The sequence below is a fragment of the Penicillium malachiteum genome (genome assembly GCF_028827825.1).
Source record: "Penicillium malachiteum strain IBT 17515 chromosome Unknown utg000002l:1.0-8849297.0:1.0-8852440.0, whole genome shotgun sequence".
Taxonomy (NCBI): Eukaryota; Fungi; Ascomycota; class Eurotiomycetes; order Eurotiales; family Aspergillaceae; genus Penicillium; species Penicillium malachiteum.
In genome coordinates this window covers 6,419,527-6,436,883 of record NW_026643095.1, presented here as the reverse complement: position 1 = coordinate 6,436,883, position 17,357 = coordinate 6,419,527, and the positions used below count along the sequence as shown (strand labels likewise).

Here is a 17,357-nt window from a genome sequence, read left to right as displayed (position 1 = left end):
GATTGATGGTATCGTTAATGTAAAACCAATGCTAGTCAAAGGGACCAGGAACGCCATGCTCGTAAAGGCATCACTCTCAAAATACATACGCAGGCCATTATATCTGCAGTTGCTGATCCACAGCATCTTTCTCGTCAGTGTCTCCCGGTGGCGCATCCTCAGTGAGCCCTTCGCTCTTGTCCTTTCCTTTCTCCTTCTCCTCCTCTTGATCCACTTCGTCCTGGATTTTCGTACTTGCCACCTCCTCAGCATCGATTATAGTCTGCAATTCTGCCATTCTCTTCGCGAATTGATCCATCATCTCCTCCAGCCGCCGAGGTCCAGTCTCTTTCCCAGAGTCAGAGATATAAGGTAATCCACCGGTCCCTTGAATTTTCAGCATGAACCCATGTCCACCAGTCTCTCCCACAGCATCATTCTCAAAAGTCGGTGCCGGGGATATCTCACTCTGAAGAACTTGCCATGTTGGCGAAAAGCTCTTTGCTGATGTGACGCGGAACTGGGGTGGCACTGAGGCTCCTGCCACTGCGCCCAGAGGACTTTGCTGCGCGGGGGAGGGTAGATATAGTATTTGAGGGACCGGGATTCACGAGACCCGTAGGTTGTGTGGGTATTGGTGTTATAGTATTTTCTGGTGCGGGCACGGGCTCCACGTCTAGAACGAGGTAGTTCTCTCGTACACCGGGGATAGGTGGTGGAAGGAGGGAGGACTTTTCTTGTTCTGGCGTCCCGTGCTCTTCGATATGGAGTTCTTCTTTCTTGCTGCTGGACAGCGCATCCTGTTGGGTCTCCAGACTGCGGAGAGCTGCTGCTGTAATGATGTCTATGTCGTCGTCGGAGAAGATATAGTGTACTGTTGGATGGCGGTACTCCCCCAGCTGTGTGTCTTCTATTAATGTGAAGAAAGGCTGGAAAGTTGCTGGTTGGGTGGTTGCATCGTGGGCTTCAGCTGCGGTTCCGGGTTCCTCTGCTGTTCCGTGCGGGGATGTGACATGGTCTGTGGTTTGCTCTTGATCTTCTTGAGGATGTATATCTTCCGCTCGGGGAGAAGATATTTCATGTGAGGTTTCCGGTTGAGCTGATGAGTAGGAAATGGGCTGGGTTGGGTTGTTCAAAGACATTTCGGTTACTACATCTCTCAGTGTTGGAGATGGATGATCGACCGTACTTCGTAGAGTCGGAGCTCGGGAGCTCTAGACCCCGGTTCTTATCGATAATATCACGTGGTCCCAATGTGGGTCCGGTGATACTTTATCTTAGCCAATAGAATCATTTATTCTCACCTGGGCATCTATATGCCCTATGTAGTAAGCTGGAATCATAGGATTCAATCTAGACAGTACAGAATATTCTCGCAACAATTAACGAACATTTTGGAATTACTAGCTGAATCCCAAGAATAAGTCCTAGGTGTATACTGAAGCTATGATACCGGGTACATCATAATTACGAACCTTTGGGAAAGTCCGTCAAAGAACTAATCTCCCGCCATTCCTCAATCGCTGCCAAGGTCTCAGATGCGGCCTTGCCAATCTCTTCGCTGGAATCACTCCCCAAGGGTAGGAAAACAGGTAGAGGTTTACCCTCGGCGACTCCCGTGGTGGCGACGTCGTAGATGACTTGGGCGCCCTTTACAGGGTCACCCAACTGGGCACCGTTAAAAGCGGCGAAGTTGGAGTCGGTGGTGTCGTTTACCTCCTGGTAGGCCAATAGACGCGATGACTTTGCGGTCATAGTAATATTGGCTGTCGAATTCAGTAACTCGGTGCGGAAGAAGCCCGGTTCGACTAAACAGTGGCGGATACCGAACTGGGAGATTTCACCCGCCAGCCCAAGTCCGAGCCAGCGCAGAGCGGCCTTAGAGGCGTTATAGAAATTGCAGCCAGCCATAGGGTACCAGGCGGCCATGGAGCCGATAGTGACCAAAGTTCCCGACCCCTTAGCGCGTAGGTGTGGCAGCAGGGCGCGGTAAAGGTTAAGAGGGCCAAAGGTATTGGCTTGGAACTGACGCTGAGTCTCTTCTGGGGTGGCCTCTTCAAGCATGCCTGTCTGCACGTAGGCGGCATTGTTGACGATAATGTCGACCGTGCCATAGACAGCTAGGATAGTCTGGACCGCTGCCTGGATCTGGGCTGGGGGCTCGTTGTGGTCTAGGTAGACAGCCTTGATGTTAGGGTTGGTTGACTCGAGCTTGGCTAATTTATGCGGACTACGTGTGGCAGCTAACACGCGATCCCCGCCCTGGGCGGCCACTTTAGCCAACTCTTGGCCAAGTCCGGATGAGGTGCCAGTGATAAGCCAGATTCGGGAGGTAGTAGCCATAATGAATAGATGGATGGATGGATGAATGGATTGATTGTGTGTTCTTAAAGGATGGTATTGAGATTAGGAGGGTGTGTGCTGCTGCTGGTCGGAGGGGAGGAGGACATCTATATAAGCCTGTACGTATCTATGTTTTAATTATTCTTGTCGGGGAACACCTCAAGTGATGATACTCCGAGTCTTCATTTGGGTGTCCTGAAACCTTGGAAGAACTGTTGTCCGGTACATAGCATTCCTATCCCGGAAACCAATCAACAAAGGCCATCTGCACGTCGTATCTATTGATCCTAGTTAGGCCCACAGATTAATACCAAATATTTGAAGGTCTGTTGCCGAATCCTGATTCTATCCCCAGTGCACTTCACTAGGGTCGGATCTAGGCTGTCTGCACTGGCTAGACAAAGCCGCGGTGTGGGCGACCCACCGCCAATACGTCACGCCCAGAGTTCACATAATTTGTCGAGCCCGAATATATCTTAACGCCCCGAAATTTATCGGATAGTATGTTACCAACTAAAATTAACTAATCACCGCTTACCCGGAGCAACTGGAAAATCCACTAGCCCCCTTACCTAGACTTTGTCAGTGGCGACACGCTGCGATCAGATACACGAGAAGATCTCGGTCCCAGGGTCGATAATAGCCCTTGTGGGCATTGGCGGTGTCGGGTTAGTGTTAATAAATTAGCGGATTGTATATAAGCTAGGTAGTGCTGAAAATCAACAGCAGGCAATCGACAGCAAATCACAACCTAGTATCGAATACTCTTATCGAGTCCGATGCCAATTACCGACGACATGAGTTTTCTGAGGCCATTCAAGCAACGTGGCTCGGTTCGAGCAAAGTTGCCGGATCGCCAACCAGGCCTAAATTTCCAGGCGCCAGGATCCAACTGTCAAGATATTACAACTGGTTGAAAGCTGGCTCCGCGATGACAAAAGAGCAAAATGGTTACTGATTCTTGGTAATCTGTTTAACTGGAATTATTACTCAAATGGGCAGACTACGACGAGAATTCGGTTCAGTACTGCCGCGGCATGACTTATGTCCAAAGATCTGAGGTCATACATAGCCCTGGAGGTATGTATGCCCAGGTGGTATTGGACAGTCCAATACTATGAGGCTTGAACATGACGCTTAAGTTCAGCCCTGGGGGATACTATGCAAGAAATAATGTATGCAGTAGCTATACCATTAGCATCACCCAGTGTTCATGAGCTTTTGCCCCGCTGGACATCGGTCGTTCTTAGTGTCTGACGTGATTCAATATTAGAATTGGTTCATTCAAAAGAAAGATTTAATTCGCAGTCTCTTCAACAGAACCTCCACATATTCTCATTAGCCTTGCTCAACAGAAATCATGACAATGAGCTTTATAAATCAAAATTTGATAAGAAAATTGTATTCCTGTATGGATATCCTTATTGGTGGGGTGTTACACATCCCCAATAAACCATGAAACAATAACCACTTAGACCAGCACGGTAAGAACCTCATAGCACGCCAAATATGCAAAGATAGCGGAATCCTGCCATCTCAAACCAAAGAGTATCCTTAAAACTACCCACTAAACGCCATCATAGAGCAACATGTAAACAAACACACAGGTGGCATTACTCCTCAGTTTGCTTCCATTCAAATTCTATAGACAATTAGCAATCAATAAATTCCAAATTGGATGCGAGAATTCTCAATACATACTTTGTCGGCACATAGGACATAGGCCCTTGGACGTCTCTTGCTCGATCCAGGTCAAGAGGCAATGCTGTTAATAGCCGGGGAACGGAGCCCCATGTCCGTCAGCCTTGTTGTAAATACCCCGCGCGAAACTTGACTTCTGGGTCTTACCATATGAAATGAATGGCCACATTTGCCGAGTACTAACAGAAGCTATTAGTCAGGAATCGGAGAAATAGATTGATTGCGACTTACGGAGAGAACAATCATCACCCGGGAATTTGCAGGTCGGACAGGTTCCGTCAAATTGGACACGACAGATACCACAGACTTCATCTTCGGGCATATCCCAATGCCAGGTTGCAATGGCATTCCATTTCTTGAGCTTGACCTTCATGGTTGATGTGATGGAGGAATCAATTCAAAAATCATGGAAGGATTGCAAAGGGAGAAATCACCGATAAGCCCGGGTTTGTTTATCGGCCGGTTATCGTTATCGGCTTCGTTATCACATGAGTTTCTCCGCACTCCAATTCACGCCAGCTCCACACTCCTCCGTTTCATAGCAGACGAGTAAGCCCACTTATCTCGTCACTCCCCTCCTTTTTAATATCATGGCTTTCTCGGCATTTCGTTCGTTTTGTGCACTTCGCTCAACCATGGCTGCTCAAATTCCCAACGGTACTCGCCAAATCTCATTTTCTTCCTACTTAGTCACCCCCAAGGAACTGAACGAAGCTTTGAAGAAGAACCCGCCCACCAAGATTTCCACCTCACCGCGAGTTATCCCTCTATGTGCTGCCTGGTTTATGCCAAATGATCCAGAAGGACGTACGGGCATTGAATCATTCCGTCAGTCTCGTATTCCCCAGGCTCGCTTTTTCGATATCGATGCGGTCAAAGATAATGATTCACCCTACCCTCACATGCTGCCGACCTGTGAGACATTCGCCGAAGCAATGAGTGAACTGGGTATCCGTCGCGACGATGAAGTGGTTGTTTACGATACTGCAGAGCTGGGAATTTTCAGTGCCCCTCGTGTGGGCTGGACCCTGCGTGTCTTCGGCCATCCGAATGTGCACCTACTTAACAATTATCGATTGTGGAATCGCGAGGGGCTACCAACTGAAAGTGGTGATTTTGCCCCGGTCGAAAAAAGCAAGTATCCTGTTCCGACATATGACTCCAAGCTGGTGATCTCCTTCCGTGAGATGAAGGAATTGGCATTGGATTATGGCAAGGAAGGCGCTGAAGAAGTTGAGATTCTGGATGCTCGCTCATATGGTCGTTGGGCTGGTACTGATCCCGAGCCGCGCCCGGGCCTGTCATCTGGCCACATTCCTGGTTCTAAGAGCATGTCGTTCCAGGAATTATTGGACCCGGAGACCAAGACATATCGCTCGCCTGAGGAACTGCGCAAGATTTTTGAAGAGCGCCAAGTGGATCCCACACGCTCAATTATCAGCTCATGTGGAACTGGAGTTACTGCTACTATTATCGAGACTGCGCTGGCTGAAGCCAAATATGGTGAGCCCAACCTGCGCCGAGTCTACGATGGTAGCTGGACGTAAGTACCACCCCAATTCCTAACTCCTTATATTATTCTCTATAATCCTATTTGAAACTATATACTAACACTTCGTAGCGAATGGGCTCAACGAGTGAAGGAGTCAGATGGTCTCATCAAGAAGGTGAAGCAGTAAGAGCTGCGGTGACGGGCAAGTGACGGATGACGGGCATGGAACTGGATAGGCTGGGCTGGTTGGCTTCGTTTTTGGCTTCACCTTTGGCGGCAGTTCTTTCTTCTCTATCGACTTTCAATGATGTCCCGAATGCATAATAGAACCAACTTCTTTCTCTCATCTCTTTATTCTCTCTTTGTTATAGTTGCTATTTTCTGCCCCGGTAGCGCGCTTAGTCAGCATTCGCATCTCAGCTCGACGGACAGAATCGACTCATTTTTGATCTCGCAATCCCCACATCACGGCTTTCCCCTGGGTTGCACCATTTTAAAGATGCTGCAGATGAGTCCCTGCTTGCTTCTACACAGTGAGTCATTTCAAACGGTTCCCAACCTCCCGCCGTCCCCACATTCTCATAGCCTTCGATCCCGCCCAACCCTCCTTCGTGGGATCTCTTTTGCTGACCCGATAGTTCCCCTTCCTAGTCGCGGCTGTCTACCTTACTAGTTCCCCTGTATAGGGCAGAACTAAAATTCCATTGCATTATTCGACCGACATTCGTTTCTTCTCGCCATGTCGACCGGGCGCAAGGTCTTCCATTGCGCCGTGGACGAGACGGCTCTAACCACCAACATTAGCGAGATCAAGAAATGGACCACCAACGGTGCCATCGACCTCATTGTCCCTCTTTACAGTAGGTCTTCACTTTGACTCATTTTGGGCTACATGAAATTTGGAGTTTTGACATGCCGAAAGCATTAGTTTACTGACTTTCCTATCTCTAGCCCTCGAGCGCTTGCATGCATTGAAGCGGGCGGGATCGCAGGTTGCCATCAATGCTCGCGAGGCCGTTCGCTTTCTTGACCGAGTTACTTCTGGAAAGGACCATATCGCCGCTGAAAGAGTCACCCTCCAGGGTCCGATGGAACAGTACGAGCGCTGGGAGGATGCGGAGAAATTCTTCTTACCGGAATTCGAGGAGGAACCCGAGGCCCCCAGTGACGCAGATGCTGCCGCTGACGTCGAAATCGCCGAGCCAATTATCGAGGAACAGGGTACTACTGGTGTTACTAGAACCGAGGATTTGTCGCAGATGCTGCTCAGTAAATTGAACTTCAAGAAGGAACCCGAGGCCCCCTCCATCAACTCGGTCGGTACCCCAAGTGGGCCAGCCTCGCGCACCTCTTCCCGAAGCTCACGCACCAGCCCCGAATGTGCCCAGCACGAGAATGTCAGCGCACCGAAATCCGAGAAATTCAAGCCCGGCCATGAACGTACCCTGTCTGCATCCACCATTCCCTCGGCCCCGGTCGCTCTGCGCCCGTTGCTGCGTGCTCTTTTGTGGCGGTTGCACAGTGGCCCGGACGCCGAGAATTCCGCCAAAAGTTGCATTCTTGTATCCAACGACAATGCGACTCAAGCATGGGCTCAGAAGTTCGGGATTGGCGTGAAGAATATCCTGCAGTTGCGCACTGCGATTCAGTACGAGGAGCGCGAGTACAAGAATCGCTGCAAATACGTCGAGAAGACACAAACCCAGACTCAAACTCAGACTTCGGAACCCAAGACTCTCCTTTCTTATGAGGAAGACAGTGACGAAGATGAATTGGTGTTTGTTCCCCGTGGACGTGGCAATGGCAAGGTTCCCTCTCGTGGTGCTGGTGCTCGAGGCGGGGCAGCTCGCAAGGCTGCCGCAAAGACCACCCCCAAACCACCCGTGCCCGCGGCCGTGCCCGCGCCCGAACCTAAGGCCATTGAGGTCCCAACTCAACCTATCGATCCAAATTCATTCAGTCGATCCCTAGGTGGACCCAGCAAGCCTGCCCCGACCGCAGATACCAACAACCAGCAAGGTCCTTCCCGCGGCAATTCCGGAGGTCCCTGCCGTCCTAATGGACGTCGCGGTGGGAAAAATCGTGGTGCAGCTCGAGGAAATGGACGTGGACGCGGTAAGCTTTGGGTTCCTTGATCATACACAACCAGATCTACTGAGATCCGCTTTCCCTTGTGGATCTTGGCAGATCCAGTGACCATTTTATGAATCAATGCATCTAGAACCAGTCGGGTTTGGACACGAATTTGTCTTCTTCCCTTTCACAGGACAGGCACCTCACATAATAGAGGAAATATGCCGTCATTGTGCTTGTCTGCAGGACGTCTTTCCTTCTCGCTATGTGCTTCCCCTTCACACACGCATTCCACAGTATGACTTCCCATACCACATCGACAACATAGTCGCAAACCCGAACGCGATCAATCCATTGGAGGATTCGATTCGATTCGACTCGTGGTGGGGACTGCTGTTTGGAGGCTATTTCTTTTCCTACGAGGAGCCCTACGTGTGCTTTTTCCTACCCCTGGAATTTCCCCCTGGAAGAAATCAGTGACGGGTTGCCGTGAGCCTCTTTTCTTTTTTTTCTATCTCTCTTCTTCCCGCTTGCGAGAAGTTTCTTTTGCTTCCTTTTTGTTTTCTTCATTCCATTTCCCCTCATTCTCTCTGCCTGCAGTGTGATTTTTGAGGATCATGCTTTTGATAGTGGATTTTGCATTTTTCCCGATATCTACCCTGAGACCTTGATTTATCAATGAATCGCATCAGTTATCTTACATAATTTCTTACCGTAAATTGCCGTAAATTTAACTGTCAAAGTTGTTAATGGGGCTTAAATCCTCTTAATTAAAATAAAGTTGAAGTTCCCCGCGTGACAGTCCCGTGGGACAAACATCACTTGACTTTGTCACTTCCTCAACTTCCTTTCTCCCCTAAGAACCTTAAGAACCTCTCAACCCCCTTCTATTCTGGGTTTATATCTATTCAACACATTCCTTCTTCAGTGTCAATCACCTTATCATCATGCCTATTGACGAGACTTCCCTGGGCATCGCCCCCTTTGAGCGTCGCAACTCCCTTGAGAAGCACCTTCAGACCCGCCCGGAGATTCAGGACCTCAAAGACCGCCACATCTTGCTGGACACCAATGTTGCTCCGTATGGAACATACCCGTTCCAATCTGACCCACAAGGTGCTATTACAATAACTGACTCCTGATGGTTCAACAGATCTCTGCAAGCCGCCCATCAGGAGCTTGCCCGGCAGCGTGCCACAGATGAACTAAAGAAGAATCTGGGAAAGCGACCTGGAAGGGACGAGCTGGTGGAACGTATATCTCCCTGATATTCCTTTTTCTTCTTCCTTTCCCCTCATTTTGAAATTACATGGATTGTTGATCTTAGATGTCCCTTTTACCTACAAAGCTGTTGGTATGGCAGTATACTAACTAACAAAGGCAACATTCTCCCCGCCCCCAATACCGCTCCAGCCCTTCAGGCTCATGCTCGCGACCTCGAGCGCCATATGCTCGCCGATAATCTGGAACACAAGATTCAGAACCGGCCTGGACCTGAGGAACTGATTTCTCAGGGTATTCTTGAGGAAGATGAAGATCCACGCTCTACTTGATTTTCCTATTATACGTGTCCTTGGGGGGTTGGGGATTACGCGGGCTCAATGGCGTGTCTATCAGATTTCATCCCCCTGCCTCTGATATTCATGTGAGGGCTGATGAGAATTATGATTTTTCATACTTATTCCCTTTGTCTTTGGTGTTTTTCAATGCTTTCAACGCACTCTTTCATTCGTTTTTGTGGGGTCGGCTTTCAAATCGTGCTAGGACGTCATCTTCGTTTTACGGGTGGTGATGTCACTGTGACGCCCTATCGATATGAGTTTAGTTATTCTTCCCCGCAAATTCTATTTCTATTATGATTGGATTCGTATATTGTATTCTCTGAGGGTGAACGTTTTGTACATTGAAATTATGGTTGTCCTGTATAGAGCTAGGGTGTGGAGTCGTGGTGTGTATCTGCCAGTCCAGACTGCCACGGCAGTGTTCCCCGCAGCGGGCCCTTCAATACCTGGGGTATTAGGTAGTAGATGCTACTAGACACCTCCTGCACGCGATTTCGCATCGCGATACATAACATAATTTAAAAAGAAAAAAACGATTTAAAATGAATTCTGTGGTAATTTTTCAAGGTCATACTCCGAGTCGAAGTATATGGTGCAGGGTAGTTGTTTGCCAAGTGGTGTATCTTACATGAATCGGCCACTGCCAGGTACATCCCCTTACTGAAATTCTCCAACCTTGGAACAAAGATTCATCTTTTCTATGCTCAATGGATAGCTAGGCTCTTTCAAGTGCTACAATTTCAAACAAATGAAATACTTTCTTTTGCCCTCAATGACTAGAGAAAGTATGGGATAATCGTGATCGAATAAAAGGATTATCGATTGATTGGCCACTGATTTCGGGGTGTGCTCTTAGACTTGATCAAGGTGTCGTCTTAATTAACATCTGGACATTGAAGGTTAACGAGGACGAGAAATTTTGAATATACAGCGCTCAAAAAGAAGCTGTAGCACGTGATTATGAGGTCAAAAATTATTCAAATAGCGTTGGTCTCAAGCTCTCTCAGGAATTATTAGTGTATTAAATTAAATGAAGCCTGTCCTAACATCGGGATAAGCTTGACATTACCGCATGTAGTTTTTCTTCAAATATGTGATCTTTTTTTTCCAAGTGGAATTCCAGTCCAGGGTCGGCATTCCGCGAGCTCATTACAAGGTCCATAATGACCCCTAAAAAGAAGCTTCGGTGGCTTCGGTAGCGGGACTCCCGGTGAAGGATTCGAGAAGCCACCAAGCCCTTGCCGAAGCCTAGTTATCCTTGCCGAATTTTACTTACATGTACTTATCCTGCACCCTGAACTGGCCGCGTCAATCCACAGTTGTGCGGGGTGATTCCACGTTCGACTCCACATATCCCCGGATCTTGCTCTCTAACGAGCCAATGCCAATGTAACGCCGGGATAATGTGAACCGAGAAGCCAACTCTCGGTCTATCAACACCACGAGGTTACCATGATCATCATGTATCAATTTGTGGAGAGGATGAAAACCTGCTAGGACCCCGGAATCTCCTCTCATTGAAATCTATCGATTCATATTCTGTGCTATGCTTCTTTGAAGACGTGACTGCAATATGGGCCAACTTCGTGGAAGATATTTGAATTGGGCTGTGACAGGTATGTTCGAGTATTATTTTCAGTTATAATTTGTACACCAGTTGGTATTTAACAATGCTAACCCCATATAGCCGCGAGTTGTCAAGCCTTTCTCCTACTTGGCTATGATCAAGGTGTTATGAGTGGTTTGATTGGAGCCAACAATGAGTTTGGAAAACAGTTTGGTCATCCAGACTCCAACATACAAGGAATATGTGAGCTCATGATATAACATTTGAACATGGAGTCTTTTGAAAATTCTGTCTTGACTAACTCATCTCCCACTGGCAGTAACATCGATCTATGATATTGGTTGTGCGGTCGGATGTCTACTCGCCTTCGTCGTCGGCCACAAATTGGGCCGAAGGAAGATGATCATGGCAGGAGGCGCAATCATGGTCATCGGCACCATCATTTTAGGCTCTTCGTATACACGGGCACAGTTCTTAGTTGGACGTGTTGTGACTGGTTTTGGTAACGGGATCAACAGCAGTACCGTCCCAACATATCAGAGTGGTAAGTAATAGCGCGAAGACGATGCAACCAAGGAGTTACTGACTGACTTTTTATAGAGATGGCTCGGCCAGAACGTCGTGGTCGGCTTCTTTCCGCACAAGGAACTGTTACAATTGTGAGTACCAGGTTTATGGGAACGGAGAATGCAAGGGCTAGCTAACCACGGATATTTTCAGGTCGGACTATGTATCGCATATTGGATCGATTACGGACTTAGTTTCATCGAATCACCAGTACAGTGGCGCTTCCCGATTAGTTTCCAAGCCTTCTTCGCGGTCTGTCTGGTAGTACAAATGATCTCCCTTCCTGATACACCTCGCTGGCTCTGTGAGCAAGATCGAAGCGATGAGGCTGCCTCGGTTCTAGCTCGTCTCCAAATTCAACAGCCAGCCGATGAATCTACACCCGAGGTGGTTCATCTCCGTCGGCAGATTGAGACTGCTCTCGAGATTGAGTCCGCTGGTGGGCCCTTCCAATACAGGGAACTTCTGACTGGAGGAAAGACTCAGAATTTCCGTCGGATGATTCTGGCTGGCCTTGTTAATGTGCAACAGCAGTTCACAGGTAGGAATCATCCTCCCTAAATTTCCGGGAAATGAACTAATTTAAACTTATTTTAAGGGTCAAATATGATTAATTATTATGCACCAACTGTGTACGAAAATGCTGTGGGCCTTTCTCGGAACTTGTCTCTGATTCTCAGTGGCTGTACATCTCTCTCTTATTTGGTCGGATCTATCATCCCCCTATGGAGTATGGATGTGTTTGGACGACGCTCATCGCTTATGATCTCGGCTGCTGGTCTCAGTACTTGCTTTATTCTGGTAGCAGTCTTACTGTCTATTGGCACCCAGACATGTGCATACGCTGCGACTGCCTTCATCTTCCTCTTCCAGATCTTCCTCGGCTTCGGATATCTACCTGTGCCTTGGTATTTCTTCATGTCTTTTCGTTGTGTCTTATCGCCTACCGTGCAAACTTCTAACTTTGACACAGGTTCTACCCTAGTGAAATCACGACTACACGCATTCGAGCCCGAGGCCAAGCCTTCGCTGGATTTGTCAACTGGATCTGTGTTTGTAAGTCTATTCTGGATAACGCAAATATCAACCTGATACTTATCATTTTCAAGTTATTGTGGTGCAAGTGACACCTACTGCGATCGATAATATCTCATGGAAAACTTTCATTATTTTCGCTTGTTTTTGTTTTGCATGGGTATGTTCCCCGAACGATACAAAGGAGCCTAAAATCGAAGCTAACAAGAACAGATTCCTATGGTCTTTTTCTTCTTCCCTGAAACGAAGGGCCTCGAATTGGAGGATGTTGACCACCTGTTCGAGCGAGGTGGTATCACAGGCGGTGTTTTTGAGACCCGTGGTAAAACCGTATTTCCTGGATATCATCGCACGATCAACACCGAGCGAATTGAGAAGCCAATTGAAGAGAGATATGAGCAAGTTGACGCATAGATATAAACCGGCGGGAGAAAGGAATTTTGTTGAAGAATTAGATTGTTGCAGAAATGTGCGATATAGTCTTTTAAAGTTAGTGATTCATCCTATAATGAGAGAAATGCTATTATTCGGATAGAACATGGTGTATAGAATTGACTTTTTTAATCTGAAAATGATCATCTATACAGTTGTTTCAATTTCTCTCAGTCTGGAGAATTTCACGCCAATCTCTCCATAACCTTCAGAAGATCACTCATCACGCACATTGCAGTGACCTCACCACCTCCACCACCACCCTTCAGAACCAGGGGATTTGCCCCATATCTCTTCGTATAAATACTTACAATCTGACTTCCCTTGAGATTTGCGATCGGATTATCTCGATCAAGGTGTCGCATACCAACCTGAATTTCACCAGTCGAGATAACAATGCTGCCAATATAACGCAGAACCTTGCCCTCTTTCTCAGCTTGCGATTTTGCCACCTCCATATCCTCATCATAATTAGGTAGATCACGCATGAACTGAGCAATACCTTCAGCAGATGAGGGAAGAGACAAGAGTGCATTAGGAATGAGCGATGTGACAGGGAAGGACTCCGGGCCGGTAACTTGAATGCCAGCGACGCGCGCAAGAATAGTTAATTTTCGCGCAAAGTCCATACCATTCAAATCGTCGCGTGGATCAGGCTCCATAAATCCAATTTGCAACGCGTGAGCTACAAGAGAACTCCACTTCGCATCCGACTTCCCCGCCGCTGGCATAAATGTGTCAAAGAGAAGCGATAGAGTGCCAGAAAGTACGCCTTCGATTTTAACAATCTCATCACCCGTAGCGATTAGGTCTCGCAGTGTTGATAAGACTGGTAAACTTCCTCCCACTGTTGCTTGGTGGTATACCAATGCATTTCCCTGCACTGCTGAAGCAAAGATATCATTCCATAGCGAGATATCAGCCGAGAACCCCTTTTTATTTGGGGTCACAACAGAGATTCCCTGTCTCAAAAATATCGGATAGGCCTTTGCGAGCGTGAGATCCGAAGTGTTGTCAACTAAAATCGATCGGCCAGGAGCCGAACCAAGATACGCGGCTATCTCTTCTGGCGTTAGAGCGTCGACGGTAGTTATTGATGGTGCAGCCGCAGCAACTTCCCAGGCTTCAAAAGGGATACTGGGCGAGTATGACGGAGTATGCACTACTAATGTCTTCGTTGAGCGGGAAAGTAACACCAACTTAGGTGGATTGGAAATTCGCCCAGGTTGCTCTAATAAGGCTGTTCCCACTCCTCCAACCCCTGCTTTTTTGTTAGTACGGGTACACTAGGGAGAAGTCTGGTATACATGCCAACGATTCCAAGATAAAGAGAATTTGTCATTATTTTGAGAATAATTCAATGGCATCAATGACGTACACAGCGACGAGGAAGAGGAATTTGGAGTTAATTTAGATGTTGCAGGATTCTAGTCTGACTCATCCCTGATTAATTTAGTCCCAAATTCAGCAGTAAATAAATGACACAATTTCGGGAATAAGAAACGAGAAAAATGCACGCTAAATGACAATGATTGACCTTAGGAAAGAATGGCTACTTTAAGCATAGTATGCGTGTGGGACATTGATGATGTGCAAAATTTGCAAGTCTAACCCAGTGTGGCTGTAAGTCTGGCTAGATTTACTGCAATTCCACGTCACAAAATCATGTTAAGAGGAGTAAGAGTTCGTTCCAAGATAATATTTACGACTTCGCCATGTCGTGGACACAATGAGATGGCTGCTGGAACAGGCCGTTGGACTGTCATGCCGAGTTGTTCCAACTGATTTATGAGAAGACAGCGAGAACACGGACTGATGATGTTTAATGTCCCAATATCCGGGTTTGATATTGTGAATCAAGTACCAAAGGGATGAAAAGCACTGGAATTCTTTTTTCATCCTGATGTTAAATTTTAAGATTATGTGCTACGATTCTGGTGGACATGGCAAGAAGTATGAATGAAAATTTAGTAGCTCTTACTACTTATCTATTGGGCTGGTTTCCTACGAAGCTCAGATGAATGAAATGATATTCAAATTATTTTTAATCTGATTTTCTATGTTTCACATGAACTTGAAAGAGCATATTCTCCGACGAGACCTTACAGATATCTCATCACAAAGTTATAAAGCTTGTCGTTCTGGTAGTCATCCTCTTTATCCAGGAAGTGATCCTCCCCGTGGGGACGTTCATACTCAAGAGTTCCCCCACATCCAAGGATCGCACCGGCAACTTCATCCGACTGCTCGACTCCAACAGCTGTGTCTGCATCTCCGTGCAATAGATACGTGGGTGGCAGACCGTACTCATGAATCCGTCGGGAGATCCTATACGGAGCCACATCATCCTCGTTTCCAGCTACTCCCCATAGTTGCGCCAACGTCGCTGTCCGCAGCATATACACATACATGTTACTGCGTGGATCTTCGGGGGCTTTGCCGCTGTTAGCTATCGGGGGTGCGTTCACGTCCAGATGGACTGCCATTTCCTCTTCTGAGGCCGAATAGCGCCCATTTGGTGCTGGCTGGGATTTGTTGAAAAATGTACCCAGTGGATCGGTGATTGGATAAATGGGTATAATAACATGTGGCTTGGGATCGATGTAAAGACCAGCAAGTAGAGTGAGAAACCCTCCAGCTGAGCTACCGGAAACTGCAAGACGTGAGGCATCTACCAAACCTTCCCCGAGAAGACACGAGAGGTTATTGCGAATGAATCGAATGCAGTCTTTCACATCTTCGAACACCTCACCCACGCTCACTTGTGGCGCCAGGCGATAATCGGCTGAGATGCAGACATAGCCATATTTTTGAACTCCATCCCTCTGGTAAGGGGCAATAGAGTCGCGGCATCCTTGACTGAGTGCGTTCAAATGTTATTGGTACGGGAATCATTGTTTTTCATGAAGGGATTTCCTGGCTTACAGTAATCCACCACCATGAAACCATAAAATCACTGGTGCGTTTCTGACATTTTTCGGTAGAAATATGTCCATAGGAATCTGGAGAGATCCTACTGTCTTGTACACAACGGTACGATCGGGTTTTATTGATGCCATTTTCAATATTTCAACACTTGGGCATCTGAAATGTTTCTGTTCAAGAAATGTAAGATTGAGGAGAGATTTCACATGCAAACCTTGGAATCAGGCTTCAAATTTTGGGGACGATGTGCACCCCCTCATTTCATCGCATTGCATAGCCGATCGGTTTCCGTGAGACTCCGATTTGGACACCACACAATCCTTCCAAGGTGTCATTTCAAATTTTGGATCCTTCAAATGTTAATAGATTGATATGAGACAGTTAAATGAGCATTTTAAACTCTCTCCAAGATTTCGCTTGTTAAATCGGACTCGGGGCACTCAAATGCTTGACTCGGAGTTGTGGAGAGTTCTGTTTGGGAATAGATCAGGCTACCCACTATGTAATACATATATCCAGGTGCCCTGGAGACCCGGACTTGCTTCAACTTGAAGTTCCAGTTCAAACACCGAATTTGAACATTTGAAGGTTGGAAGGTTGGAAATAAAATATACGCAGGGAATTGGAGTCACACTGAATTTCTGGAATATGGAAATTATTAGTAACATGACTTCCAAGGTTCAAGAGCAAGATGGAGATAGAGACTTGGAAATAGAAATTTGAACAATGAAGTTGGGCGAAGTAAACAACCAGTTTAGACCAAACAATACTCAATTGGTCCATGATGGCTAACGCGTCACCTATGACATCATCGGTGGCTTCGTGGCGCAACTGGATAGCGCGTCAGATTCCAATATCGTTGGTTCGCCGACTGGTACCATCTGAAGGCTGCGTGTTCGAGTCACGTCGAGGTCATTTTTGGTTTTTTGCTTCTTTGTTCTTCAATTCTCCACTGTCATTCAAGTTCTCATTTCAATGTTCCTTTTGCTTTCAATTGGACTACAGGAACATTGTTATTGAAGTACCTACTCCGTACTTGTGCAGGAGACTAAGATAACTCAATACAATACAATCCCTCCATCCACCTTCAGAGCTCCTCCTGTGATGAACCGTGCATCAGAACTGCGGAGGAAAGTCACCAGGGCAGCAACGTCTACAACCTCAGCCCATTGTCCAAGTGGCACAGTGGCCAGCATGCTATTCATTTCCTCTTCGACCCAGCGGCAACAAACATAGGAGTGTTTACTCCACATGGATGAACTGTGTTAACCGGAATATTGAATTGACCCAGTTCTGCTGCAGCTGTGATGCAACTTTGGATCACGCAGGGCGAAATTGGATGTCAAGTATGCCGACAGACCAGGTGTAGCCCGTAAACCCGCGGTAGCCCTGGAGACGATACCATGATGCTTCATTCATTACCAACATCTTTCATCGTTTGGCCGCAACGCTTCACTTCCAAGAATGCTGCAATTGCCCAGGTATGATGATTTATTAAAATGGCTCTTTGTCAAGTCTGTATAGTATATGCACTTACCAGACTGGCAATTGACTTGCATCCCATTGTCATACTGTTCGGCATCAGTTGGCACATAGAAGTGCAACGTCTAATTTGCCAAATTTTGCGACAGTCTTTTGAACAGAGCGTTTTGAAGTCTTTCTCTGAGATGATATCGACCTG

The 17,357-nt window shown here is 47.0% G+C and overlaps 10 protein-coding genes across 10 annotated transcripts; 4 read left to right on the top strand and 6 right to left on the bottom strand.

Moving 5' to 3' along the window:
- Positions 1 to 97: 97 nt before the first annotated feature.
- N7483_005377 (uncharacterized protein) lies at positions 98 to 1,121 on the bottom strand (the record flags this gene model as incomplete). Its single annotated transcript, XM_057088814.1, has 2 exons — positions 98 to 544; positions 591 to 1,121. 2 exons carry the CDS (start codon positions 1,119 to 1,121, stop codon positions 98 to 100), a joined length of 978 nt encoding a protein of 325 aa, XP_056948643.1.
- A 325-nt stretch (positions 1,122 to 1,446) lies between these two features.
- Positions 1,447 to 2,322, bottom strand: N7483_005376 (SDR family oxidoreductase; the record flags this gene model as incomplete). The annotated part of the gene is made up of 1 exon (XM_057088813.1): positions 1,447 to 2,322. The coding sequence occupies one exon, from the start codon at positions 2,320 to 2,322 to the stop codon at positions 1,447 to 1,449; it is 876 nt and encodes a 291-aa protein (XP_056948642.1).
- Positions 2,323 to 3,935: 1,613 nt separating this feature from the next.
- On the bottom strand, positions 3,936 to 4,396 carry N7483_005375 (anaphase promoting complex subunit 11; the record flags this gene model as incomplete). The annotated part of the gene is made up of 4 exons (XM_057088812.1): positions 3,936 to 3,964; positions 4,024 to 4,087; positions 4,171 to 4,202; positions 4,255 to 4,396. The coding sequence occupies 4 exons, from the start codon at positions 4,394 to 4,396 to the stop codon at positions 3,936 to 3,938; spliced, it is 267 nt and encodes an 88-aa protein (XP_056948641.1).
- Positions 4,397 to 4,658: 262 nt separating this feature from the next.
- Positions 4,659 to 5,702, top strand: N7483_005374 (sulfurtransferase; the record flags this gene model as incomplete). The annotated part of the gene is made up of 2 exons (XM_057088811.1): positions 4,659 to 5,566; positions 5,645 to 5,702. 2 exons carry the CDS (start codon positions 4,659 to 4,661, stop codon positions 5,700 to 5,702), a joined length of 966 nt encoding a protein of 321 aa, XP_056948640.1.
- Positions 5,703 to 6,254: 552 nt separating this feature from the next.
- Positions 6,255 to 7,650, top strand: N7483_005373 (uncharacterized protein; the record flags this gene model as incomplete). The annotated part of the gene is made up of 2 exons (XM_057088810.1): positions 6,255 to 6,375; positions 6,467 to 7,650. 2 exons carry the CDS (start codon positions 6,255 to 6,257, stop codon positions 7,648 to 7,650), a joined length of 1,305 nt encoding a protein of 434 aa, XP_056948639.1.
- Positions 7,651 to 8,535: 885 nt separating this feature from the next.
- Positions 8,536 to 9,141, top strand: N7483_005372 (RPEL repeat-containing protein; the record flags this gene model as incomplete). The annotated part of the gene is made up of 3 exons (XM_057088809.1): positions 8,536 to 8,669; positions 8,742 to 8,842; positions 8,969 to 9,141. The coding sequence occupies 3 exons, from the start codon at positions 8,536 to 8,538 to the stop codon at positions 9,139 to 9,141; spliced, it is 408 nt and encodes a 135-aa protein (XP_056948638.1).
- A 1,582-nt stretch (positions 9,142 to 10,723) lies between these two features.
- On the top strand, positions 10,724 to 12,733 carry N7483_005371 (uncharacterized protein; the record flags this gene model as incomplete). The annotated part of the gene is made up of 9 exons (XM_057088808.1): positions 10,724 to 10,766; positions 10,838 to 10,960; positions 11,037 to 11,261; positions 11,318 to 11,376; positions 11,438 to 11,825; positions 11,883 to 12,192; positions 12,258 to 12,340; positions 12,394 to 12,479; positions 12,533 to 12,733. 9 exons carry the CDS (start codon positions 10,724 to 10,726, stop codon positions 12,731 to 12,733), a joined length of 1,518 nt encoding a protein of 505 aa, XP_056948637.1.
- Positions 12,734 to 12,936: 203 nt separating this feature from the next.
- N7483_005370 (homoserine dehydrogenase) lies at positions 12,937 to 14,093 on the bottom strand (the record flags this gene model as incomplete). The annotated part of the gene is made up of 2 exons (XM_057088807.1): positions 12,937 to 14,012; positions 14,063 to 14,093. 2 exons carry the CDS (start codon positions 14,091 to 14,093, stop codon positions 12,937 to 12,939), a joined length of 1,107 nt encoding a protein of 368 aa, XP_056948636.1.
- A 760-nt stretch (positions 14,094 to 14,853) lies between these two features.
- N7483_005369 (uncharacterized protein) lies at positions 14,854 to 15,810 on the bottom strand (the record flags this gene model as incomplete). The annotated part of the gene is made up of 2 exons (XM_057088806.1): positions 14,854 to 15,610; positions 15,677 to 15,810. The coding sequence occupies 2 exons, from the start codon at positions 15,808 to 15,810 to the stop codon at positions 14,854 to 14,856; spliced, it is 891 nt and encodes a 296-aa protein (XP_056948635.1).
- A 924-nt stretch (positions 15,811 to 16,734) lies between these two features.
- On the bottom strand, positions 16,735 to 16,929 carry N7483_005368 (2-5-dichloro-2-5-cyclohexadiene-1-4-diol dehydrogenase; the record flags this gene model as incomplete). Its single annotated transcript, XM_057088805.1, has 1 exon — positions 16,735 to 16,929. One exon carries the CDS (start codon positions 16,927 to 16,929, stop codon positions 16,735 to 16,737), a length of 195 nt encoding a protein of 64 aa, XP_056948634.1.
- Between the last annotated feature and the right edge of the window lie 428 nt (positions 16,930 to 17,357).